Below are 19,869 nucleotides of genomic sequence, written 5' to 3'. Positions count from 1 at the left end.
ATGGCAACACCGGATCCTCAACCCACCGAACAAGGCTAGGGATAGAACCCGAAACGTCATGGTCCTGGTTGGATTTATTTCTGCTGTGCTACAACAGGGACTCTGCATAATTTCCTAACTAAAGATGTCATTGAACTATTAGTGGTAAGCGATTTCTGGCTGATAGGTTATGGGAAATGTAAAACTTTTTAGTATTCTTAGAATATCTGAAGAAAACCTTATATATTAAATTATATCATTGATTTTATTTTCACTTTAGTAGCATGTCTACAGAAAATATTACAGACTCCAGGTGTTATAAAATCACTCTTAAGAATTCAGCAGATAGGAGTTCCCACTGTGGTGCAATAGGATCTGCGACATCTCTGGAGCACTAGGACGCAGGATCAACCCCCGGCCCAGCACAGTGGGCTAAGGATTGGGTGTCGCCATAGCTTCGGTGTAGGTCACAACTGCAGCTGGGGTCTGATTGGGCTGGGGGTGGGGGGTCCAGCAGATAAATCAGAAAATGCCCTTCCATGGGTTTGTCTGCATTTAATTCTCTCTTACTTGTATAAGGATTTACTTATTAACAAATGGACAACTTACATGATAGGAAATATTTGAAAATATTTACCATTTGCTATTTAATATTTGCTATTTTCCCTGACTTCTTAAGATTTTAATTATGTAACAATCAATTGGGTCTATTTATTGGTGGCTAATGTATTCATCTTCTGTAAAAATCATAATGACATTATTTTTAAGCTCTCACCCAAAAGATTTCAATAGGGTGAACAGAGGTGTTCCAAATTATCCATTGAGAAAGAGTTGTGCTGCGCATGGGTCACACAGAGATAAATGTTCCTACCTCAAGCAGTTAATCTACTGGAAAGGCGGTGAGGATTTGTGATACAATACAGGCTTCAGTGCAAGGTGCTTTGAGATGTAGTGACAAGCAGTTTCAGGTAGTCTCAATAGCCTCATCATTTCCCTAATAGATAACTGTATCAGTCAGCAATCAATCAGAGAAGCAGAGCTACTAGAATGTATGTTTATATGTAAGGGATTTGGCTGCCTGTTGTCATGGGAGCTGGTTAAACAGTGTCAGTAAGTCCTGATCTTTGTTTCTGATGGAGCTTGACATGCAAGGAGCAGGCATTTAAGAAGAGAGGGTGGATGTGAAGTGGGAGAGGTAGGAACAAGTGGAAATTACAAGCACAGACTGGAACCCACGTCAGTTTTATTACCTTTGATCTTGATGGTATGATTGTCCTGCAGAACCCCAGACCCTTCCTCACACCCTTGGTCCAAAGGTTAGAGAAACTGAAGGACGACCTGGGAAAAGGTTGAGTCGTTGCAGGCCAGCTACAGCCCCGAGCCACAGAGTAGTTTCATCTGTTGTCAAAAACCGTTCAGGAATCTCCTGTGGCTCATTCTAACCAGAACATTCATCCAGAGAGGAGAACCGGGAAACTGTGGTTCACCCTTACTGAGCTGACACATTATGAACCGCCACAATAACTGTTCTATCAATAAATGTTAACCTGAATAATACTCAGAAAGCAAAGGTTCTAGTTGCAAGATGTCAGTGAAAGCATCCGGTAAAACAAGGAGAGAACAGAAAGGTGACAGAAAAGAACATGTTATCTGAGCTGGCATTCAGAAGAGGAAATTAGCCTAAAGAGTGGGGGATTAGAATCCAAGAAGATGGGACAACATCTCTGTAGAGAAGCCAGTGTAGGAGAATAGCATTTTTTGAAACTCAAGAAGTTAGTTAAAAGTGAAATATGGGAGTTCTTCTGTAGCACACCAGGTTAAGGATCCAGCATTGTCACTGCAGCAGCTCGGGTTGCTGCTCTGGAGCTGGTTCGATCCCTAGTCCAGGAACTTCCACATGTCACAGCAGCAGGGGGGAAAAAAAAGTGAAGTATAAACACTAATGATTTATATTAAAATTATAAATGACCTATATTAAGGTCCCTAATTGCCGTGCTTAGAAGTTGAATTTTGGGAGTTCCCTTTGTGGCTCAGTGTGTTAAGACCCCAGCTAGTATCCGTGAGGATATGGATTTGATTCCTGGCCTTGCTCAGTGGGTTAAGGATCCCTCGTTGCCACAGCTGCAGCATGTAGGTCACAGAGGAGGTTTGGCTCTGGCCTTGCTGTGGCTGTGGTGTAGGCCAACAGCTGCAGGTCTGATTCAACCCCTGGCCTGGAAGCTTCACTAAAAAGAAGAAAAAAATAAGAAGTTGGGAGTTCCTCTCATGGCTCAGCAGTAACAAGCCCAGTTAGTATCCACGAGGATGTGGTTTCAATCCCTGCCCCCCTCTCAGTAGGTTAAGGATCCGTGTTGCCGTGAGCTGTGGTGTAGGTCCCAGCCGTGGCTGAGATCCAGCATTGCCGTGGCTGTGATGTAGGTCAACAGCTGTAGCTCCGATGCGACCCCTAGCCTGGGAACTTCTATATGCCACAGGTACAGCCCTAAAAAAAAAAAAAAAAGAAGTTGAATTTTGTTTTGAGGACAAGGGAGAAAGTGAAAAGTTTTAGGCAGAGGAATGATGGCTAGATTTTTTTTTTTTTTTTTCCCCAGAAAAAGCAGTAGCAGTATCAGAGGATTGTTTGGAGAGGGGCAAAGCTAGTTGAGCTGTTGGGTCATTCTAGCTGAAAGACATTGAAGACCCGAAAGCCTTTGGCAGTGTGGATGGAAAGGAAGGAATGAGAAATACTAAAGGCAGCGTTAGAGGACCTAGGAGAGTATGGAAGAAGGGAAAAATCAAGTTGAGTCACAGGTTTCTCTCTTGAGAAAAGAAAAAGGGATGTACTATTCACTGGGATTTGTTAGTACAGAAGGAACTGTTTCTGGAAAGAGAATAGGGCCAAGTATAAAGTCACGAAAGAACATCAGTGTTTGAGGAATAGCAGAGAAAAGATTCTGCAAAAGAAGAAATGCCCAGTCATTGGAGGAGAACCAGGAGAGCCTATTGTCATAAAATCAGGTTTAGGTTGAATGGCAAAGAGGATAGATATGGTGTTGAAGGCGTGGCAGGCAGTGAGAAAATAGATCCATGTAGAATAACTTCAGAACATTACTCACCCCAGCGGATAGGGGAGGGTTACTAGAGGGAGCCAGAGGTTAGCTAAGGGGAACGCTGTTTAAGATGAGAGGCTTCAGATTTTCTGTCGTGGCTCAGTGAGTGGTTGACGTGGGTTCAGTCCCTGGCCTTGCTCAGTGGGTTAAGGATCCAGAGTTGCCATGAGCTGTGGTGTAGGTCGCAGACACGCTGGGATCCCATATTGCTGTGGCTGTGGTGTAGGCCAGCAGTTGTACCTCCGATGTGACCCCTAGCGTGGAAACCTCCATATTGCCGTGGGTGTGGCCCTAAAAAGAAAAACAAAAAGATGAGAGGCTTAAACAAATAATAGCTGTGAAGAAAAAGCCAGTAAAATGAAGAGGATGAAAAGATAACAGAGGAATGATAGATGTAAAATCCTTAAGTGGGAGGATGATATTTGGGTGACAAGTGGAGGAATTAGCTTTAAACAGAAGAGAAACTTCTTCCATTGAGTCTAAAAATATAAGGATGGACATTGAAAGAATGGCTTTCCAGTGGAGGAATAGGAAGTTCATTCAACAATCATAAAAAGCACACTGTCAGGCACTGTTGAAACTAGGGCTAGTAACACAACATAGCATCTGTCCATATGGCTTACAGTCTAGCAACCTAGACATTGAATAATACTATATTCAATGTGATAGGGGCACATAAAATAAGTGAACTTAATCTAGTACAGGAGGCCATGAAAGGCCTTCCGGAACAAATTATGTTCAAGCTGATATCTGAAGGATAGGGAGACAATAAAGCTGGGAATAGCTGTGCAAAGAGACCCTGAGATGAGAAAGAGCCAAGCACCTTGAAAAAAACAGAACTGGAGCATGGAAAGGGAAGGAGAGAATCATGGCTGGTCCTAAAGAAGTAGATGGTCCAGATGTGCAGGTTTATGGCCTTCTTGGCCATGTTAATAAGTTCTATGTTCTTTAAAAGACGGGGAAGCCAGTAAAAAGATTTTAGTAGAGGAAAGTATGGATAATGTATTAAAATAGCAGTCAGCAAATTTTTTTCTCCAAAGGGCCGGATAGTAATGGTTTATACCTTGCAAGCCTCATATTCTCTGTTGCATATTCATCTTTATGTCCTGTTGAGGGGTATTCGTTTTGATTTGATTTTTGTTTCTCCAACTCTGACCCCTAGAAGACAATGGAAGACAGAGTGGGAGGCACGAGCAGGTAGGGAGCTAGCAGAGTCGTCAGTGGGAGCTGATGATGGCTTTAGTGATGCTGGTGATAATGAGAGAAGTAGATTTGAGTTTGAGTTGACAAGCCTTGCTTATTAGATGGGAGAGCAGAGAGTGAGTTGGGAAGTGTGTAAATTGTCCCCTAGGTTTCTGGCTCGCAGTGCTGTTCATTGAGAGAGAGCACATGAGAGGAAGCATGTATTTTTAGAAGAGAAGGTAGTCCACTGTTGTATTACTGCATATAAGTACTGACTGTCATCCCGAATGTTCACGTTAATGGATATGAATTCTGTATTGAACATGAGTGGTGACATGTAGGAAACGAGCTTAAGCTCTGATACAAGTCAGCTAGAAACCTAAGGCATTAGTAGCACATAGATGGTAAGCTGGGTCTGGGGAATGGATGAAACAACCTCGGAACATAGTATAGAGTGAGACGAGAAGGCTGTCTCGGATTATATGATGTGCCAGGCAAAGAAGACTGAGGAGGAGGGTCAGAGAGGTAGGAGGCAGACGAGGAATGCGGTGCCTCAGCAGAGGAGGAGAGCCTGAGCTGAAAACTGATGCTCGGAGGTCACATAAGATAAGGGCCACAATGCCCATGTGACTCAACTGAAATGTCATTGCTGCTCTTAATGGAAGATTTTGTTCAGAAGTAGGGCTGTAAAGAGGAGGAGAAGGAGGGTAGATAACGAGGTAAAAAGTTGGAGGGACTTATGGAGTTCCCGTCGTGGCGCAGTGGTTAACGAATCCGACTAGAAACCATGAGGTTGCGGGTTCGGTCCCTGCCCTTGCTCAGTGGGTTAACGATCCGGCGTTGCTGTGGCTTTGGCGGAGGCCAGTGGCTACAGCTCCGGTTCGACCCCTAGCCTGGGAACCTCCATATGCCGTGGGAGCGGCCCAAAGAAATAGCAAAAGACAAAAAAAAAAAGTTTGAGGGACTTTTTGTTGTGAAGTGGGAGTGGCTTGTGCATGTTTAAAGGCTTTGGAAAAGAAAAACAAAGGTAAGCAATGAGATCCTGCTGCACAGTACAGGGAACTATATCTAGTCACTTGTGATGGAACATGATGGAGGATAGTGTGAGAAAAAGAATGTGTGTGTGTGAGAGAGACTGGGTTACTTTGCTGTACAGCAGAAATTGACAGAACATTGTAAATCAACTAATAGAAAAAATTTAAAAATCTTTAAAAAAAAAAAAGAACAGAAAGGGAGAAGTTGATGTGAGATAGAAGATAACTGATGGTGTAAGATTCTTGAGTTATGTAAGGTGATAAGACGCAGAGCACAGTGAGATGTAGGGACTTTGATGGGAGGAGGGTCACTCGTACACCAGCACACCCATCCGGACAGCACAAAGGCGTCTCAAACCTACCTCCTAAACAGATCTCTGAATCACCCCCAGCTTGTTCCTCCCTTCGTTCTCTCCATTTCAGATGCACCACCATTCACCCAGACTGCCCATCTCCAACCCCTGGCGTCTGTCTGTCTCTTTTCTATCCAATCCCTCAGCAAATCCTGTCGCTTCTACTCTCAGCACTCAACACAGATCTATGGTGAATTCTCCTGCCCCCCAATCCAAGCCATTTCCCCCATTTCCCACTTAGACACCTGCGGTTATCTGTGGCCACTCCAGTACCCCTTCCAGCAACTCTCTGCTGCCAAAGCGAGTTTAATAAAATGTAAGTCGAGTCTATCACTCCCCTGCATAAAATTCTCTAATGCCCCATCACACTTAGACTAGAATCTGATTTTTACCATAGTTCACAAGATAACAGTGCAGTCTGGTCCCCGGCAGTCTCTCCGGCCTCGTCTCCTATTCTCCTTGTTCATCCTGCTTTGGCTAGTCTTTCCCTGCCGTGTCTCAAACAGTTGAACTTTTTCAACTCACAGGTTTTGTACAAGTTGAGAGCTTCCCAAACAAGTTGCCATGAATGGCATATATTCCAGGAAATACTGCTCTCCTCAATCCATAGGTCAGCCGGGCTAGACAGGAGGCTGTCAGCCCTCAAGTCAGTCACTTCACACTGAGGACAAGCTTCATCTGGGGCTCTGCATGCGGCCATCGGATCCACGCAGAGTGACAGTGTGTCCCCGAGTCCCCAGAACCAGGGAGCCAGGTGAGGGACAGCCTGCACTCCGCAGCGCTGCAGCGTGCTGTGAGTACAGCCAGCACCATCCTCTGCCACCTGGTAGCCAGCTGTAGAGCACGTGCTGCTCCCTCTGGACAAAGATGTGCCCAGGGGACATGGTGTCACAACCCAAAGTGAAGCCAGTCAGGAGTGAGAAGAAGGAAATAAGCTGAAAGGGTTCTGATCAATGATAACTAATAAGAATCTGAAAATCATCCCCGTCAGGTGGTCAGTCACCTAATTCACTTAATTCCTAATTCTCAGTGTCACTCCTGGTGGAATAACCAGAAATGTGTCCTGATGAGCTGAAGTGTGAAGTAGACACTATCACCTGTGATGTAATCTAGCCAAAGATACTTAACTTGAATCTATCAAGACTTAACTTGAAAATTCCAGTTTTTAGGAAATGCAGGAGCTAGAGGAACAAGGTCAGTGACATCAGAGGAAGTAATTAGATTAGGGATTATGTTTCCATTTATTGAGTTGTAAATGATTCTCATTAAAAACTGTTGATATTTGGGAGTTCCTGTTGTGGCTCGGTGGGTTGAGAACCCAAATAGTATCCATGAGGATGCAGGTTTGATCCCTGGCCTCATTCAGTGGGTTAAGGATTCCGTGTTGCTGCAAGCTGCAGCGTAGGTCACAGATACAGCTCAGATCCCATGTTGCTATGACTACGGCTGTGTTGTAGGCCTCCAGCTGCAGCTCCTGTTCAGCTCCTAGCCTGGGAACTTCCATATGCCGCAAGTGCAGCCCTAAAAAGCAAAAAAAAAAAAAAAAAAAGAGGAAGAAGAAGAAGAAGAAATTGTTTGCAGTTATTTTGTGGCCCATAGCGTTGTCACTGCTATGGGGTGAGGTCAATCCCTGGCCTGGAAACTTCCATGTGCGGCAAGTGCAATAAATAAATAAATAGAGAAATAAATAAATTTGCTAAGGTCCTGTTCCTTCCTTTTAAGATTTATTCTAAAAACTTTCTATTCTTTATTAAGATTATGGGAGTTCCCATGGTGGCGCAGCAGAAACGAATCCAACTGGGAACCATGAGGTTGTGGGTTCGATCCCTGGCCTGGTTCAGTGGGTTAAGGATCCAGCGTTGCCGTGAGCTGTAGTGTAGGTCACAGACGTGGCTTGGATCTGGCGTTGCTGTGGCTGTGGGGTAGGCCGGTAGCTGTAGCTCCCATTAGACCCCTAGCGTGGGAACCTGCATATGCTGCCGGTGAGGCCCTAAAAGGACAAAAGACAAAAAAAAGAAAAGATTATAAAATGTACCTGGCTTAAAATTAAATTTTCTTTTGTTGTTGGAGTGAGAAATTAAGATTCAAATGGCTGGAATTTTGTTGGTGGGGTTAGAAGCAATTAAGATACAGAATATTATAACATTTGCTCCCAGTAATGATAGAGTAGGTAATTCAGACCAACTCTCCGACTGAAGAGATGTTTAACATCTGGGTGAAACATGAGACATACCTTAAAAATATCAAAGCACCAAGCGATAATGAGAAATCATCAGGCCAAGAACTGAGCGACTGGAAATTCCAAGGTGAGTTTAGCACTCAGGACCCTGGGAGCATTTGCCAAACTGAAAGAGATGGCTGAGCGACTAAGTTATATTTTTGGTGGCTTCCCAGGACTAGGGCAACAAAAGATGGAGCCCAGGACCCATCGAGGATGGAGACCCTCGTAAACCACCACTGCCCACCACCACCACCACCACCAGCAGCAGCAGCAGCACACACACAGTCAGCTGCACTCAAGGAATAAAGGTGGAGATGGAAATAACCAGCCCTTACATGAAAACTGCCCTGCTTTGAACAGATGACCCAGTAAAAACCCAAGTCCTGAATTTGGATTAAGGTGATCCCAGATGGCTAGTGTCCCCAGGTACCTGGCAAAAGCAGTAAAAGAAATCTTGTTTGGAAGAACATGATCCCAGTGTTACAGTCCTGTCACTACATGACGTGTAAGACTCCATCCAGCAGGCTGGAGAGAGACTCGCCTGCTGTCCTTAGAGAACTGCCATGTTGTGAACTGCCTGGGGACAGGTTCACACGGCAGGGAACTGCAGGCAGCATCTAGGACCTGAGGACAGACTCCAGCCCACAGCCAACAAGAAGCTGGAGCCCTCAGTCATACAGCCAAAAGAAAAGATGTTTGTCCCATAAATAGAAGAACTGGGTTTTCAGTCAAGCCTCTGATGAAATCCAGGCCCCAGCTGATAGCTGACCTGCAGCCTAGTGAAACCCTGCAGCGAAGAACCCTGTTAAGCCATTTCCCAGCCTCTAACCCACAGAAGGGAAATGTGTAGCATTTTAAGCCTCTACATTTGTGATAGTTTGTTACACTGCAGTAGAAAATGGGAACTCTGCAATTCTGAAGGACTCCCCGCCCAGGGTCAGGCCCTCACCAGTCCCCCCTCCCCTCTACTGCCCAAACCCAAACCGAACGTGATCACGTCACTTCGCTCAGCAGTCTCCCCATCGCCTCCGAGGTGAAGTTTGTGTAGGGTCGTCCATCATATGGTTTTACCCTTCCTCTAGAGCCTTGCCTCTTCCATTCCTCATCGCCCCCACCCTTCTTCCCTCTAGCACTGGCGAGGATGAAGTACTTGCTTTTCTCCGAGCAGCACAAACATGACAAAGCATGTCTTGGCTCGTGCAGTCCCCGTGCGGGACTCCACTTCCTTCCTCTGCCAAGGAAATGTGATTCAGCTTTCAAGAAGTTGCTCAAACATCATCTCCCCTGTGGTGCTTGACTCAACACCCTCTCTCCTTACTGTGCAACCTGAGCCCTTTCTCTTTCGACTCCCCACTCCATCCTGTGTGTGTGACACAGCGCGTTTGGGTCACAGTAAGTGCTCGGTAAATGTCAATTAATCCTCACTCTGAGTCTCCAACTACTGCTCTGTCCTCCTCTGGCTCCTCTTCCTCCACCAGCCCTTTGGTCTTCGACTTTTTATCCTCCCTTGTTTTTGCTGCCACTCTCCTAAATTTCCTCAAATTCATCCATCTCTTCATCTCTTGGTTGCTACCACCCTAGTCCAGGTTACTCTTATCCCTGAACTGGATCCTTGTCATCTTTAACCAGTTGTTTATTTGTTTGTTTGTTTGTTTGTTTGCATGTGGAAGTTTTCGGGCCAGGGATCAAACCTGAGCCACAGTTGTGACCTGAACCATTGCAGTGACAAGTTAAGTGCCAGATCCTTAATCCACGACCCACCGGGAACTCCTTAACCAGTCTTTTCATGTCTCTTCCTGCTGCCTTCCAACTTAATCTCTCTCTGCCAGTTTTACTGATTATTTCAGAAAGCAAGTCATACCACCCTTAAGTATCTTCATGTTTTCCACATCCCCCCAGCACCCCAGCATCACTTTACACACTTCCTTGTTCTTCCACACTAGGCCACACCTTTTTTTTTTTTTTTTTCTTTTCTTTCCACTCTCCTTTCTGGCACAGGGCTTCTAAATTTTAATGTTCTCTTCCCTCTTATTCTCCCCATCTTGGCCTAGTGGAAATCCCATCATACCAGATTTGGGCTTGTTCTCTTCCAGGAAGCCCTCCGTGGTTCCCTGTGTCACGGGCATGCACAGCCAGGGAGCCTGCACAAAAGGCTGGGTTTTGCCTACCATTATGTCCTCAGAACTTAGAACCAAGTACATGACACCTAGTAAATGTTTAAGAAATGATTTTTGTGAACAAATGAATTCTCTCAGGCAATGAAATTCCAACCCTTGAATAATCGTTGCCTCATTCTGCTGTTTTATTCCCTGTATCCAAGTCCCAAGCCTTAGCACTTCCAATCTTACTGCACCTGTGGATCCCTCCGCATTCCTGATGCTCACATCCTTAAAAATTCCTGAGTTATTGCCATACTCCCCTCGCTGATTCCCTTGTCTCTTTCTCTACCCAAAATCTATCTTATTTGATGTGGTGTAATCTTCCTTAAAGGCCATGTTTATCATCTACCCCCAACTCAAACACCTTTAGTTATTCGTCAATGGTTAAATTATATTGCTTGGATTTAAAGACCTCCAATTTATATATATAAACGTGGAGTTAAAATGTAGTTGAAGGAGTTCCCGTTGTGACTCAGTGGAAATGAGTCTGACTAGCATCCATGAGGACACAGGATCGATCCCTGGCCTCGCTCAGTGGGTTAAGGATCCAGTGTTGCCATGAGCTGTGGTGTAGGTCGAAGATGAGGCTCAGATCTGGCATTGCTGTGGCTGTGGTGTAGGATAGTGGCTACAGCTGTGATTCAACCCCAGGCCTGGGAACCTCCATATGCCACAGGTGCGGCTCTAAAAAGACAAAATTAATTAATTAATTTAAAAAATAAAGTGTAGTTGATTTACAATATTGTGACAATTTGTGCTGTATAGTTATGCATACATATGCCAGGAGATCAGGTATGGTTCCCTGTGCTATGCAGTAGGAACTTTCTAAACACAATATGGCTTATGGAGTTCTCGTTGTGGCTCAGCAAGTTATGAACCTGCCCAGTATCCACGAGGACGCAGGTTCAATCCCTGGCCTCAATCATTGGGTTAAGGATCTGGCCTTCCCATGAGCTGTGGGGTAGGTTGAAGATGCAGCTCAGATCTGGCGTGGCTGTGGCTGCAGTGTAGGCTGTGGTGGCTGCAGCTCTGATTGGACCCCTAGCCTGGGAACTTCCATATGCCACAGGTGCAGCCCTAAAAAGCAAAAATAAATAAATAAATAAATAAATAAATAAATAAATAAAGATTTAAATAAACTATCTGTCTTAAATCTACCTATGAACTATTTTCTGCTCCTCACCCTTTACAGAGGGCCGACTCTTGAACCATGCTGATAACCCAGAAAGACATCCCCCGAAGCCCAGCAACCCGGCCTGGGCCTGGACCTCCTCACGCAGTCCCTCTCTTCTCCCCCATCCAAACCCTCTCCATGCTCCAGGCCCCTGCACAGAATCTTGCCTGATTCCACCAGCTCTGCCAGCCGGTCCCTTCTTCCAGGCCTGCAAAGAGCTCTTTGCTCTGCCCGAAACTATCTATTCCAGACTCTCTGCTGGGCCAGCTCTTCCCTGTCCTCTGGTTCTCAGGATAACAGGCCTTCCCTGGTCATCGATTTTATCTAAAGACATTTGCCCATCATTTGGTCTCCAGCTTGGCTCTCTGCTTCTTTCCTTCGTGGTAACACAGCCTGCGATTAATCCGTTGTTTTCTTGTTTATCATTTCTCTTCTCAATTAGACAGTGGGCCCCCATGAAGAGCTTTCCTGCCTTCTCTCTGAAATAGCCACGGCACTTAGCCCACTTGCATGGCCCACTGTGTTTATTTAATGACTATTCTTATTAATATGATTTTATAGATAAATGTTTATAAGTAAATGATTCATTTTCCCTTTGAAGGAATCGTCATACTCTTAACACACTTAAAATCTCTACAGCTGGCACCTAACACTGTTTGCTCTTCAACCTTATTTTCCTGCTCAGGAGAAGTGAAACTGTAGATACTTTTTTTTTTATGGCCACATCCTGTGGCATAGGGAGGTTCCCAGGTTAGGGGCCGAATCGGAGCTGTAGCCGCTGGCCTACACTACAACCACAGCAACGCCAGATCCGAGCCGCATCTGTGACCACACCACAGCTCATGTTAACACTGGATCCTTAACCCACTGAGCGAGGCCAGGGATCGATCCAACGTGCGTTCTCATGGATGCCAGTCAGATTCGTTTCCACTGAGCCATGACAGGAACTCCAAACTGTAAGATACTTGATGACAGATAATGTGAGCCCTACCATACCTGGCATGGTGGTTATAGACTCAATACATACTTTATTAGAAATGAACTCATCCCCCTATGTTCTGGCATTCATGGGTCAAAAGATATAAAAGAAGCTCTCTGCTTATGGAGTTAAAATATATACAAACCGTATTGGCCACAAAGAGGAAGTATGCCCTGGAGTTGAAACAAGATCTTTGTGGCACAAAGCTTGATGGCGGCAGTGGCAGTAATCACTATTTCATCATTCTGCAAAATAAGGGTGGTAACAGAAGCAGCAAGTGAAAAGCTGGCTTACACAATAACATCTTAGGACCGGACTTTTTCTTCAAAGGTAACTATGTGTACCCCATACTTTTAATCTAGATGAAATAAATACCCAAAGAAAATGTTATCAAATTTTTAAGCAGTTTCTGTAACTTTTAACTTTATTTGGTGGGGGTGGGGGTGGGGGGAAGAGTTGCATCTGGACATCTAGAAGAGTTGCATTTAGTCAGTGGATTTCATGCCCAGCGGTAAGATTCTCCAGTGCTGGGAAAAAATGTGAAAAAGTAGATATAGCCCTCTTTCTACTTTAATTTATGCTTCTGTCAAATGTTTGGAGTATTTTCTGCTTTCCCTGGGGCCTGAATCTGTAAGTAGCCATTTCCCTGAGGCATCATGCGATGGCTCTGTCTTTTGGGGGGCGGGGTGGGGGGGGAGGGAGGGCAGCTTTTGTTTCAGGGGGTCTCTGCTGGCATTTCCTTGGGATGGTTGTAAATTCAGAGCCACTCATGAGAAAGTTAAGATTTTACTGAAACCTATGATCTGCTCCTCTCCCACCTCCCCAGTGGTACAGTCAAGTACAAATTCCCAGGGTAAGTTCATACAGGGTTTAGTGCAAACATGTATTTCAATATTTTAAAAATACTGCATAAATATTTCATGGTGTTCTGCAAAGAGCACCCATGACTCTTAAATTAGAAAAGGAGCCAAACGTGCTAGAAAAATTGTTATCACTATCGATTCTGCTGTGAATGGTGGACTTTCTATTCTCATGGCTCAGAATTCTAACCAAATGTCTCTGTTGGTGCCTTTCTTATTGTCCTAGATTACACACTCTCTAAAAGTTTGTTTGATTGTAAGTCACTTAATAATGTTGCTGTTGCTGTTGTAACTGGTACGTGGCAATGAGGTGTCCTTCTTCAAACCCTCCCGCACGTCCAAGGACTTAGAAGTTGATTCACTATTGAGAGCTGATACTGTTTACTCTTTAACCTCATTTCGCTGGTGAGAATAAATGAACCTGTGAGAGGCTTGATGACAAAGATAATGTAACCTAATGAAACACAAGTGATTGATAGCATTTATTGTCTAAATAAATCACCTTAAAATATAATCGATTTAGCAGAGCCAAAAATTCTTTGTCATGGGCTTGGCTAAGTATGAGGCAAAATTATAGCCTCCTAAAATTGTTTTATTATTTTTTAAAAAGTAGCAACAATTGTTATCAACAAGCAGAAACTGGCAAAGCAAGCGGCAGTGCATAGCTATAACAGAAAGACCTATCCCCAATAAAAGGCTTATAGAGATTTTCAGTGAATTGGGAAAATGTTTATGATAAAAAGCTTAGTCTTTTTTTAAAGGAAAAATGAAGAATTCAACTAGATTTTTTTAAAAATGCATGTAAGTATAATGAAGAGGAAATACACTAAAATAGGAAGAGTGGGTAGTGGGAGTTTGAGTGATTTAATCTTCTGCCTTTAAGTACTTACACATTTTAGTACAAACAAATAAAAGAAGGAAGCTTAACATGATAGAACCATAGCTTAGGAGTTTCTGCTGTGGCTCAGGAGTAATAAACCTGCCCAATAGCCATGAGGACGAGGGTTCGATCCCTGGCCTCGACCGGTGGGTTAAGGATCCGGTGTTGTCATGAGCTGTGGTTTAGGTCACAGATGAAATGGCTTAGACCCTGCGTTGCTGTGGCTGTGATGCAGGCTGGCAGCTGCAGCTCCGATTGGACCCCTAGCCTGGGAATTTCCACATGCCGCAGATGCCGCCCTAAACAAAACAAAACAAAAAACAAAAAGAAAAAAGAAAAGAAAATAGAACCAGAGCTCAGATAAGGGCATGGTCACACTTGAAAAGATAATATGTAAATAAAATAGAAGTGTCTGATGATGCAGCCTTGAGGAAGGACCCCAAGAGCAAGTGAGTCAGTTTATGCAGCCTGCCAACGAGAGTGAAGCAAATGCATCAGGCCTCGATGACCATTTTAAAATCAGCTATTCTGCCTCTCTCCTTACTTCAGTGTTTACCAAGCGGAAGTGTGGTTTTAGTTGGCTTTCTCAAATGTTCTGATAGAATGCACAGGTTACACCAACATGTTCCTCGTGTCATTCCAGTTCATACATTAGTCTCCTGTGAGTTGGTCGATGTGAGTCAGTTCTGGAGCAATCATTCCATTCTTGGCATCCTGATAAGATCAGATTTACGGACCTACAAAGTGGAGGACTGTCTGCTGAGCTCTAGTACTTGCTCTGTAACGTACGTGACCACACGTGACCACGGCTCTCACTAGGACACCCCCCCACCCCTTGCCTCTCTCCCATGTTACGGCTCGGGGAGTAAGGTCACAATCTCGAAATTGGCCCCTTTGCTGCCTCTCTTTTCCAAGTTTTCTAAGAGGTACCTTTCTTTAATTCTCAGGGGAAGACAACATGGGAAGCGGTGGTTCCAAATCTGAGCCCAACAAAAGTAAGTCCAGACAGAACCCATTGCCTACCTTGCTTCGAGTTAAATTGGACTGAAGTAACTGGGAACTTGCTGAAAGGCTGTAACGGGACATTTCCGAGGTTGGAAGAATCAGAATTGACCATGATGCAAGATCTAATGCTAAGAAGGGTGAACAGGGAAACCAGAGAGAATTACCTCATCCTCCAAATTTGAGGAAAGGGTGTCTCTGTGCTCTATATTAGACCATCTGGGTAGTTTATGGATGGTGGCTCACTTCTGTCATCACCCCTCTCTTTGTGGCATAGGTATTAGGAAGGCTCACCCAGCCTGCTTTTGCCTAATCTCTGTTAATAGTGGCCCTGGAATTCCCCCTGTGGCGCAATGGTTTGGCAGCATCTTGGGAGCACTGGGTTGCGGGTTCAATCCCCAGCCCAGCACAGTGGGTTAAGGATTCGACATTGCAGCAGCTGCAGCTTGCGTAGTGACTGTGTTCAGATCTGATCCCTGGCCTGGCAGCTCCATAGGCCTGGGGGCAGCCAAAATAGGGGGGAAAAAGGGGGCTCTGAAAATAAATGAACAAAAAAAGGCAGCTATTTCCAAGATCAGATGCCCCAGGACTTTGGGAAATGCTAGTTCTGGGTTTTGTTTTTGGTACTCTACTCCTTGGCCTTGAGATTGTTCTACTTAAGTCCCAGGGAGCAGAGATCCCTCAGGTCCTATTAAAATCTTCAAAGGAGAGACCTGCACTGTTTTTTTTTATCAAAGGGACATGTGGCGGATGCAGAAACGCTAGGCTCTTCTTTCATTTATGTGGCTGTTGTTTAAGTTCCTGAGCTAGTTTTCATGTTAAAGGATCCAGGACTTGAGAAATGATGTTCCCTCCTTTTGTGGAGTCGTAATCCCCTGGTTGCTTGGATAAGGTGAGGCACGAGGGGACCCTTAAACTGGAGAGGGGCGTGGCAGACACACTAATCCCCCTCAGGTTCTTCCACAGCGGGACAAAAGGTCCCCCCCACCACCACCACTACCACCACCACCACCGCCGCCGCCGCCGCCGCCGCCACCACCACGGCAGCCCCGCGGCCACCGACCTTCAGGGCACCGCTGCAGTTTACCTCTACGCCCTTCCTCTCTGGCCACCCCAAGTAAGCGAGCCTCCCCCCACCCCTTTCATCTCATTCCACATGGCATTTGATTTTGTGCTGACACCTTTGCCTATGGACTTGGGGAGGGAGGTCTGGGGAGAAGGGACAGCAGCAGTCGAAGAACGAAATCAATTTTTTCTCTTCGGAGTGTGGTTCTTAACCTGGGGTTCCCCCAACCACCCCAAGCCCCCAAGCCTCCAGAGACACTCATGAATCCCTTAAGCTGATAGGTAAAACAAGCCAAGTGCAGGCCCCGGCGAACGATTTTTGAGCGGGAAGAGAGCCCCCGGCTTTCATTGAGGCCTCACATAGACCCAAAAGCCAGAAGTTGGAAACGGGGGCTGAGAGTGAGAGGGAACGGAACCAGTGCAAAAGCTATTTCAGGGATTAACCCACCGGTGGAAAAGGCGGCCCTCCCGTCTTTAGGAAAGGCCCTCAAACAGCCCGGTGGGTCATCTGCTCCCTTGCTTCGCCACGACAGCAAAGAACATCTGGTCTTAGCCTTTTTCGCTGGGGTTGTACTGACGCTGCTGCTGCTGGCCCTGATCTTCCTCGTCATGAAGAGCTACAGAAAGTGTAAGTGCTCGCCCTCCTCCCTCCGCCCTGGCGAGGAGCGTTGGCTTTGAAGGGGGGTAAAGGCTGCCGAGCGCCCCCCTCCCTGCAGACCGAGGACTCAAATCCCTTCGCTGCCCTCCCCACCCTCCTCCCTTCCCCCCTCCACCCCCTCCCTCCACCCAGCCCTTCCCCCAAGACTGAAGAAAGCCGCTTCCGACTCCCCCAGGCCCCACTGGTGAGACTTGTCCCTCTTCTTCCTGGCACTTGTGGCAGGTCGCGCCAGTCCCCGGGCCCCGGACCCTCCCTCAGATCCTCCAGCCGAGGTAAGACCACCATGTTTCTTCCTGGAGAGGGAGGCCTGCTGCCCCTGGAACTGCCCTCTGTGCTGCACCTTCTCGGCCAGAATAGTGTTCTTGCTCTGGACCCTGGGCAGCTGATTCTCTGAAGGGTTCTTCCCATCTCTGGGTCTTCTTGGACCCCAGCTTTCAAGTTGCTTCTAAAAGGCAATTTCAGGAGTGCCCACTGTGGCTCAGCGGGTTATCCATGAGGACACGGGATCGATCCCTGGCCTCGCTCAGTGGGTTAAGGATCGGGCATTGCCGTGAGCTGTGGTGTAGGTCGCAGACTCGGCTCAGATCCCCCATTGCTGTGGCTGTGGCGTAGCCCTGCAGCTGCAGCTCTGATTCGACCCCTAGCCTGGGAACCTCCATATGCCATGGGTTCGGCCCTAAAAAGAAAAAAATAAATGAATGAATAAATAAAAGGCGCTCGCTTCTAAGAAACGCCTTCCTCCACTCTGAATGCACTCCTTCCTCCTCCCCCTTCCTCTGCAGTGTGCACCCCCCGAGGAGGCCCTTACTTATGCCAACATGACTTTCAAAATCTCAAAAGAAAAGAGAGATCACCTGACCATGAGTCATTCTGCAGACTCAGACCCCGTTGTTTACGCTCAAATTAAAGAGACAAACTCACCTTGCCTTTCCGGGGAGGCTTGAGTCCCGTGCCTCTCACCTCAGCTTGGGCTTCCTATGTCATGTTCCCTTTTAACCCGGACCACACCCTGGCTGAGACCACAGCCGGAGCTGTCTGGCTGTGATCGGGCAACGCTAGCCAGCAGTTTTCAAGAACAAGGGTCAGTGTTTTTCCTGGCCTGAGAAGAGATCTCCAACTCTCCTGCCTGGACCAGCAGCCTGTTAGCCCCTGGATGGCTGGGACTGGCTCCCTGCCCCCTCCCAGCGTGCGTGGTACACAGCTCAGCGTACACAGCGCGTTCCTGCAGCATCACCGATCCACTTGGGGGAAGTCAACCAAGGGAACACCCTCGAGAGGATCACAAATAAAAGCAACCCCTCTGCAATGCGGCCTCTTTCTCCATCGCTGATGTGTCTGTCCCCATCCCCTCCGGAGTGACAGGCAGAAAAGCCGAAGGTATCACCATGGTACAAACTCTGGAACAAACGCAGGGTTGACTGGGGGCACGGGGCTCGAACCCCACCACTACCTGCCTTCATTCCCTGGGGTAAGTGGGTTAAGCTTTTAAAGCTTCAGTTTCTTCATCTTGAAAACAGGACTAATAGCACGTGTCTCTCAGTGTTCCAATAAACGGGATATCATATACACAAGTACCCTGTACATCCCAGAAGTCCACACAAATACAAGGCCCCTGTTGGCTAAAGCGTTTATTCAGATGTGAGTGTCCATCTCCTGGCTAGAGCCTGAGAGATGTGCGTAACAGTGCTATGTGGGAACTAAAGATTAATCTAAATGTTAACGTCCCCCGCCAAATCCCAGTGGATAAGCCCACAGAGTATCCCATCAAATACCAATAAGATTATTTTTTTGCTATGTAAGATTACTCCAAAGCTCCATGGAAACAATGAACAGGAAAGCAAATCTAGGAAAATTCATAAAATAAGCAGATAAAAGTAAGATGGGAAGGCTAGCCCTAACAGCAAATTAAAAGTGCTGTTTTATTAAGCACTTTTAATGACTAGTTAAAACATGTTAATTGTTCATGAACAAATAAAGGAATAAAATTAAAAGACCAAAATACATGAGGAAATTTAGAGTATGATGAAGATGGCATGTCAAATCACTTGGGGGAAACTGGTTTAGTCATAAATGGTATTGAGACAATTACGTAGCCATGTAGATGAAAATAGGATCAGATCTATATCTCACTCTTTATATCAAAATCCCAATGTGCTGAAATTTAGCTTAAAAAAAATAAAAGTACTAGAAAAAAAATGGGAGGTTTTTTTTTGGGGGGGGTTTTGTTTTGTTTTGTTTTTTGGCTTTTTAGGGCCTCACACGAGGCATATGGAGGTTCCCAGGCTAGGGGTCGAATCAGAGCTATAGCTGCCAGCCTACCCCACAGCCACAGCAGTGCCAGATCCGAGCCACATCTGCAACCTACACCACAGCTCACGACAACGCCGGATCCTTAACCCAGTAAACGAGGCCAAAGATCAAAACTGCGTCCTCATGGATACTAGTCAGACTCATTTCCGCTGAGCCATGACGGGAACTCCTAAATAGCTTTAAATATATGAAGAGATACTCAGCTTTACTCATAATAAGAGAAATCATAATTAGAACTACAGTTCGATAATATTTTCCATCAATAAGACTAGAAAAATTCAAAATGCTTGCTAAAAAACTGTTGGAGCAAAATTGTGAGGAATTAAGACACACTTCTACTACTGGAGGCATACAGTTACTATGGAAGGCATTTTGGCAGTAACAACATTTTAAATTCTAAGAACGTGTCCTACTTAAACATGTGGGGAGTCTTACCTGTGTAATTCTAATTGCAGCAACTATCCAACAAACTAAAACTCAGCGCGGCTTATTCGACTCTAAGCACTGTTCTAAGTGCTTGGCATGTGTTCATGGACTCCTCACAAAACTAGGAGGTTACAATGAGAATTATTATTCTTGTTTCACAGAGAGGTCGAACAATTTGCCTGGGTTCACACTTGGTAGTGGCACTGGGACTGGAACGCAAGGGGGCTGGCTCCAGACTTGGCACATTTGTCTGTTATGCTCAACTCTCACACAGTGGAAGATTGAGAAAACCCTCCATGTCACTGAGAAGGGACCGGGTAATGGAGCGCAGTGTAGCCATTGAAAAGAAGGAACAGCTCTTTACATCTTAAAAAAAAACCAGATGCCTAAGATACAATATTAAGTGAAAAGTGCAAGCTGCTGAACAGACTTGTGATGATGCTCTATTGGTGTACAATAGAATGTGTGTGTGTTCACACATGGGAACTCGTGTACATT

At 45.7% G+C, this 19,869-nt stretch overlaps 1 protein-coding gene across 7 annotated transcripts; it reads left to right on the top strand.

The window, feature by feature from the left end:
* The first annotated feature begins 9,197 nt into the window (after positions 1 to 9,197).
* C6H1orf162 (chromosome 6 C1orf162 homolog) lies at positions 9,198 to 18,201 on the top strand. 7 transcript variants are annotated; one of them, XM_047785020.1, is made up of 7 exons: positions 9,207 to 9,250; positions 14,554 to 14,695; positions 14,858 to 14,905; positions 15,867 to 16,029; positions 16,511 to 16,605; positions 16,858 to 16,907; positions 17,418 to 18,201. In XM_047785020.1, exons 3-7 carry the CDS (start codon positions 14,869 to 14,871, stop codon positions 17,577 to 17,579), a joined length of 507 nt encoding a protein of 168 aa, XP_047640976.1. In that variant the 5' UTR covers positions 9,207 to 9,250; positions 14,554 to 14,695; positions 14,858 to 14,868; the 3' UTR covers positions 17,580 to 18,201. The 7 variants fall into 7 exon arrangements, with proteins under 7 accessions (XP_047640980.1, XP_047640976.1, XP_047640979.1 ...); XM_047785023.1 differs by lacking the exon at positions 9,207 to 9,250 and adding an exon at positions 12,085 to 12,500 and having other exon boundaries at positions 15,879 to 16,029; XM_047785019.1 differs by lacking the exon at positions 9,207 to 9,250 and adding an exon at positions 12,085 to 12,500.
* The last annotated feature ends 1,668 nt before the right edge of the window (positions 18,202 to 19,869 follow it).

This window comes from Phacochoerus africanus, chromosome 6 (genome assembly GCF_016906955.1).
Source record: "Phacochoerus africanus isolate WHEZ1 chromosome 6, ROS_Pafr_v1, whole genome shotgun sequence".
Taxonomy (NCBI): domain Eukaryota; kingdom Metazoa; phylum Chordata; class Mammalia; order Artiodactyla; family Suidae; genus Phacochoerus; species Phacochoerus africanus.
Note: the sequence above shows the minus strand (reverse complement) of the source record. Positions and strands in the feature narration are given on the sequence as shown.

What these genes read in the sequence shown, in the direction of transcription:
- C6H1orf162 (XM_047785020.1), top strand. Translation starts at nt 14,869, where the DNA reads ATGGGAAGCGGTGGTTCCAAATCTGAGCCCAACAAAA. An exon ending in CAAATCTGAGCCCAACAAAA is followed by an intron (nt 14,906 to 15,866) that starts GTAAGTCCAGAC and finishes AATCCCCCTCAG; the next exon opens with GTTCTTCCACAGCGGGACAA. An exon ending in CATGAAGAGCTACAGAAAGT is followed by an intron (nt 16,606 to 16,857) that starts GTAAGTGCTCGC and finishes CACTTGTGGCAG; the next exon opens with GTCGCGCCAGTCCCCGGGCC.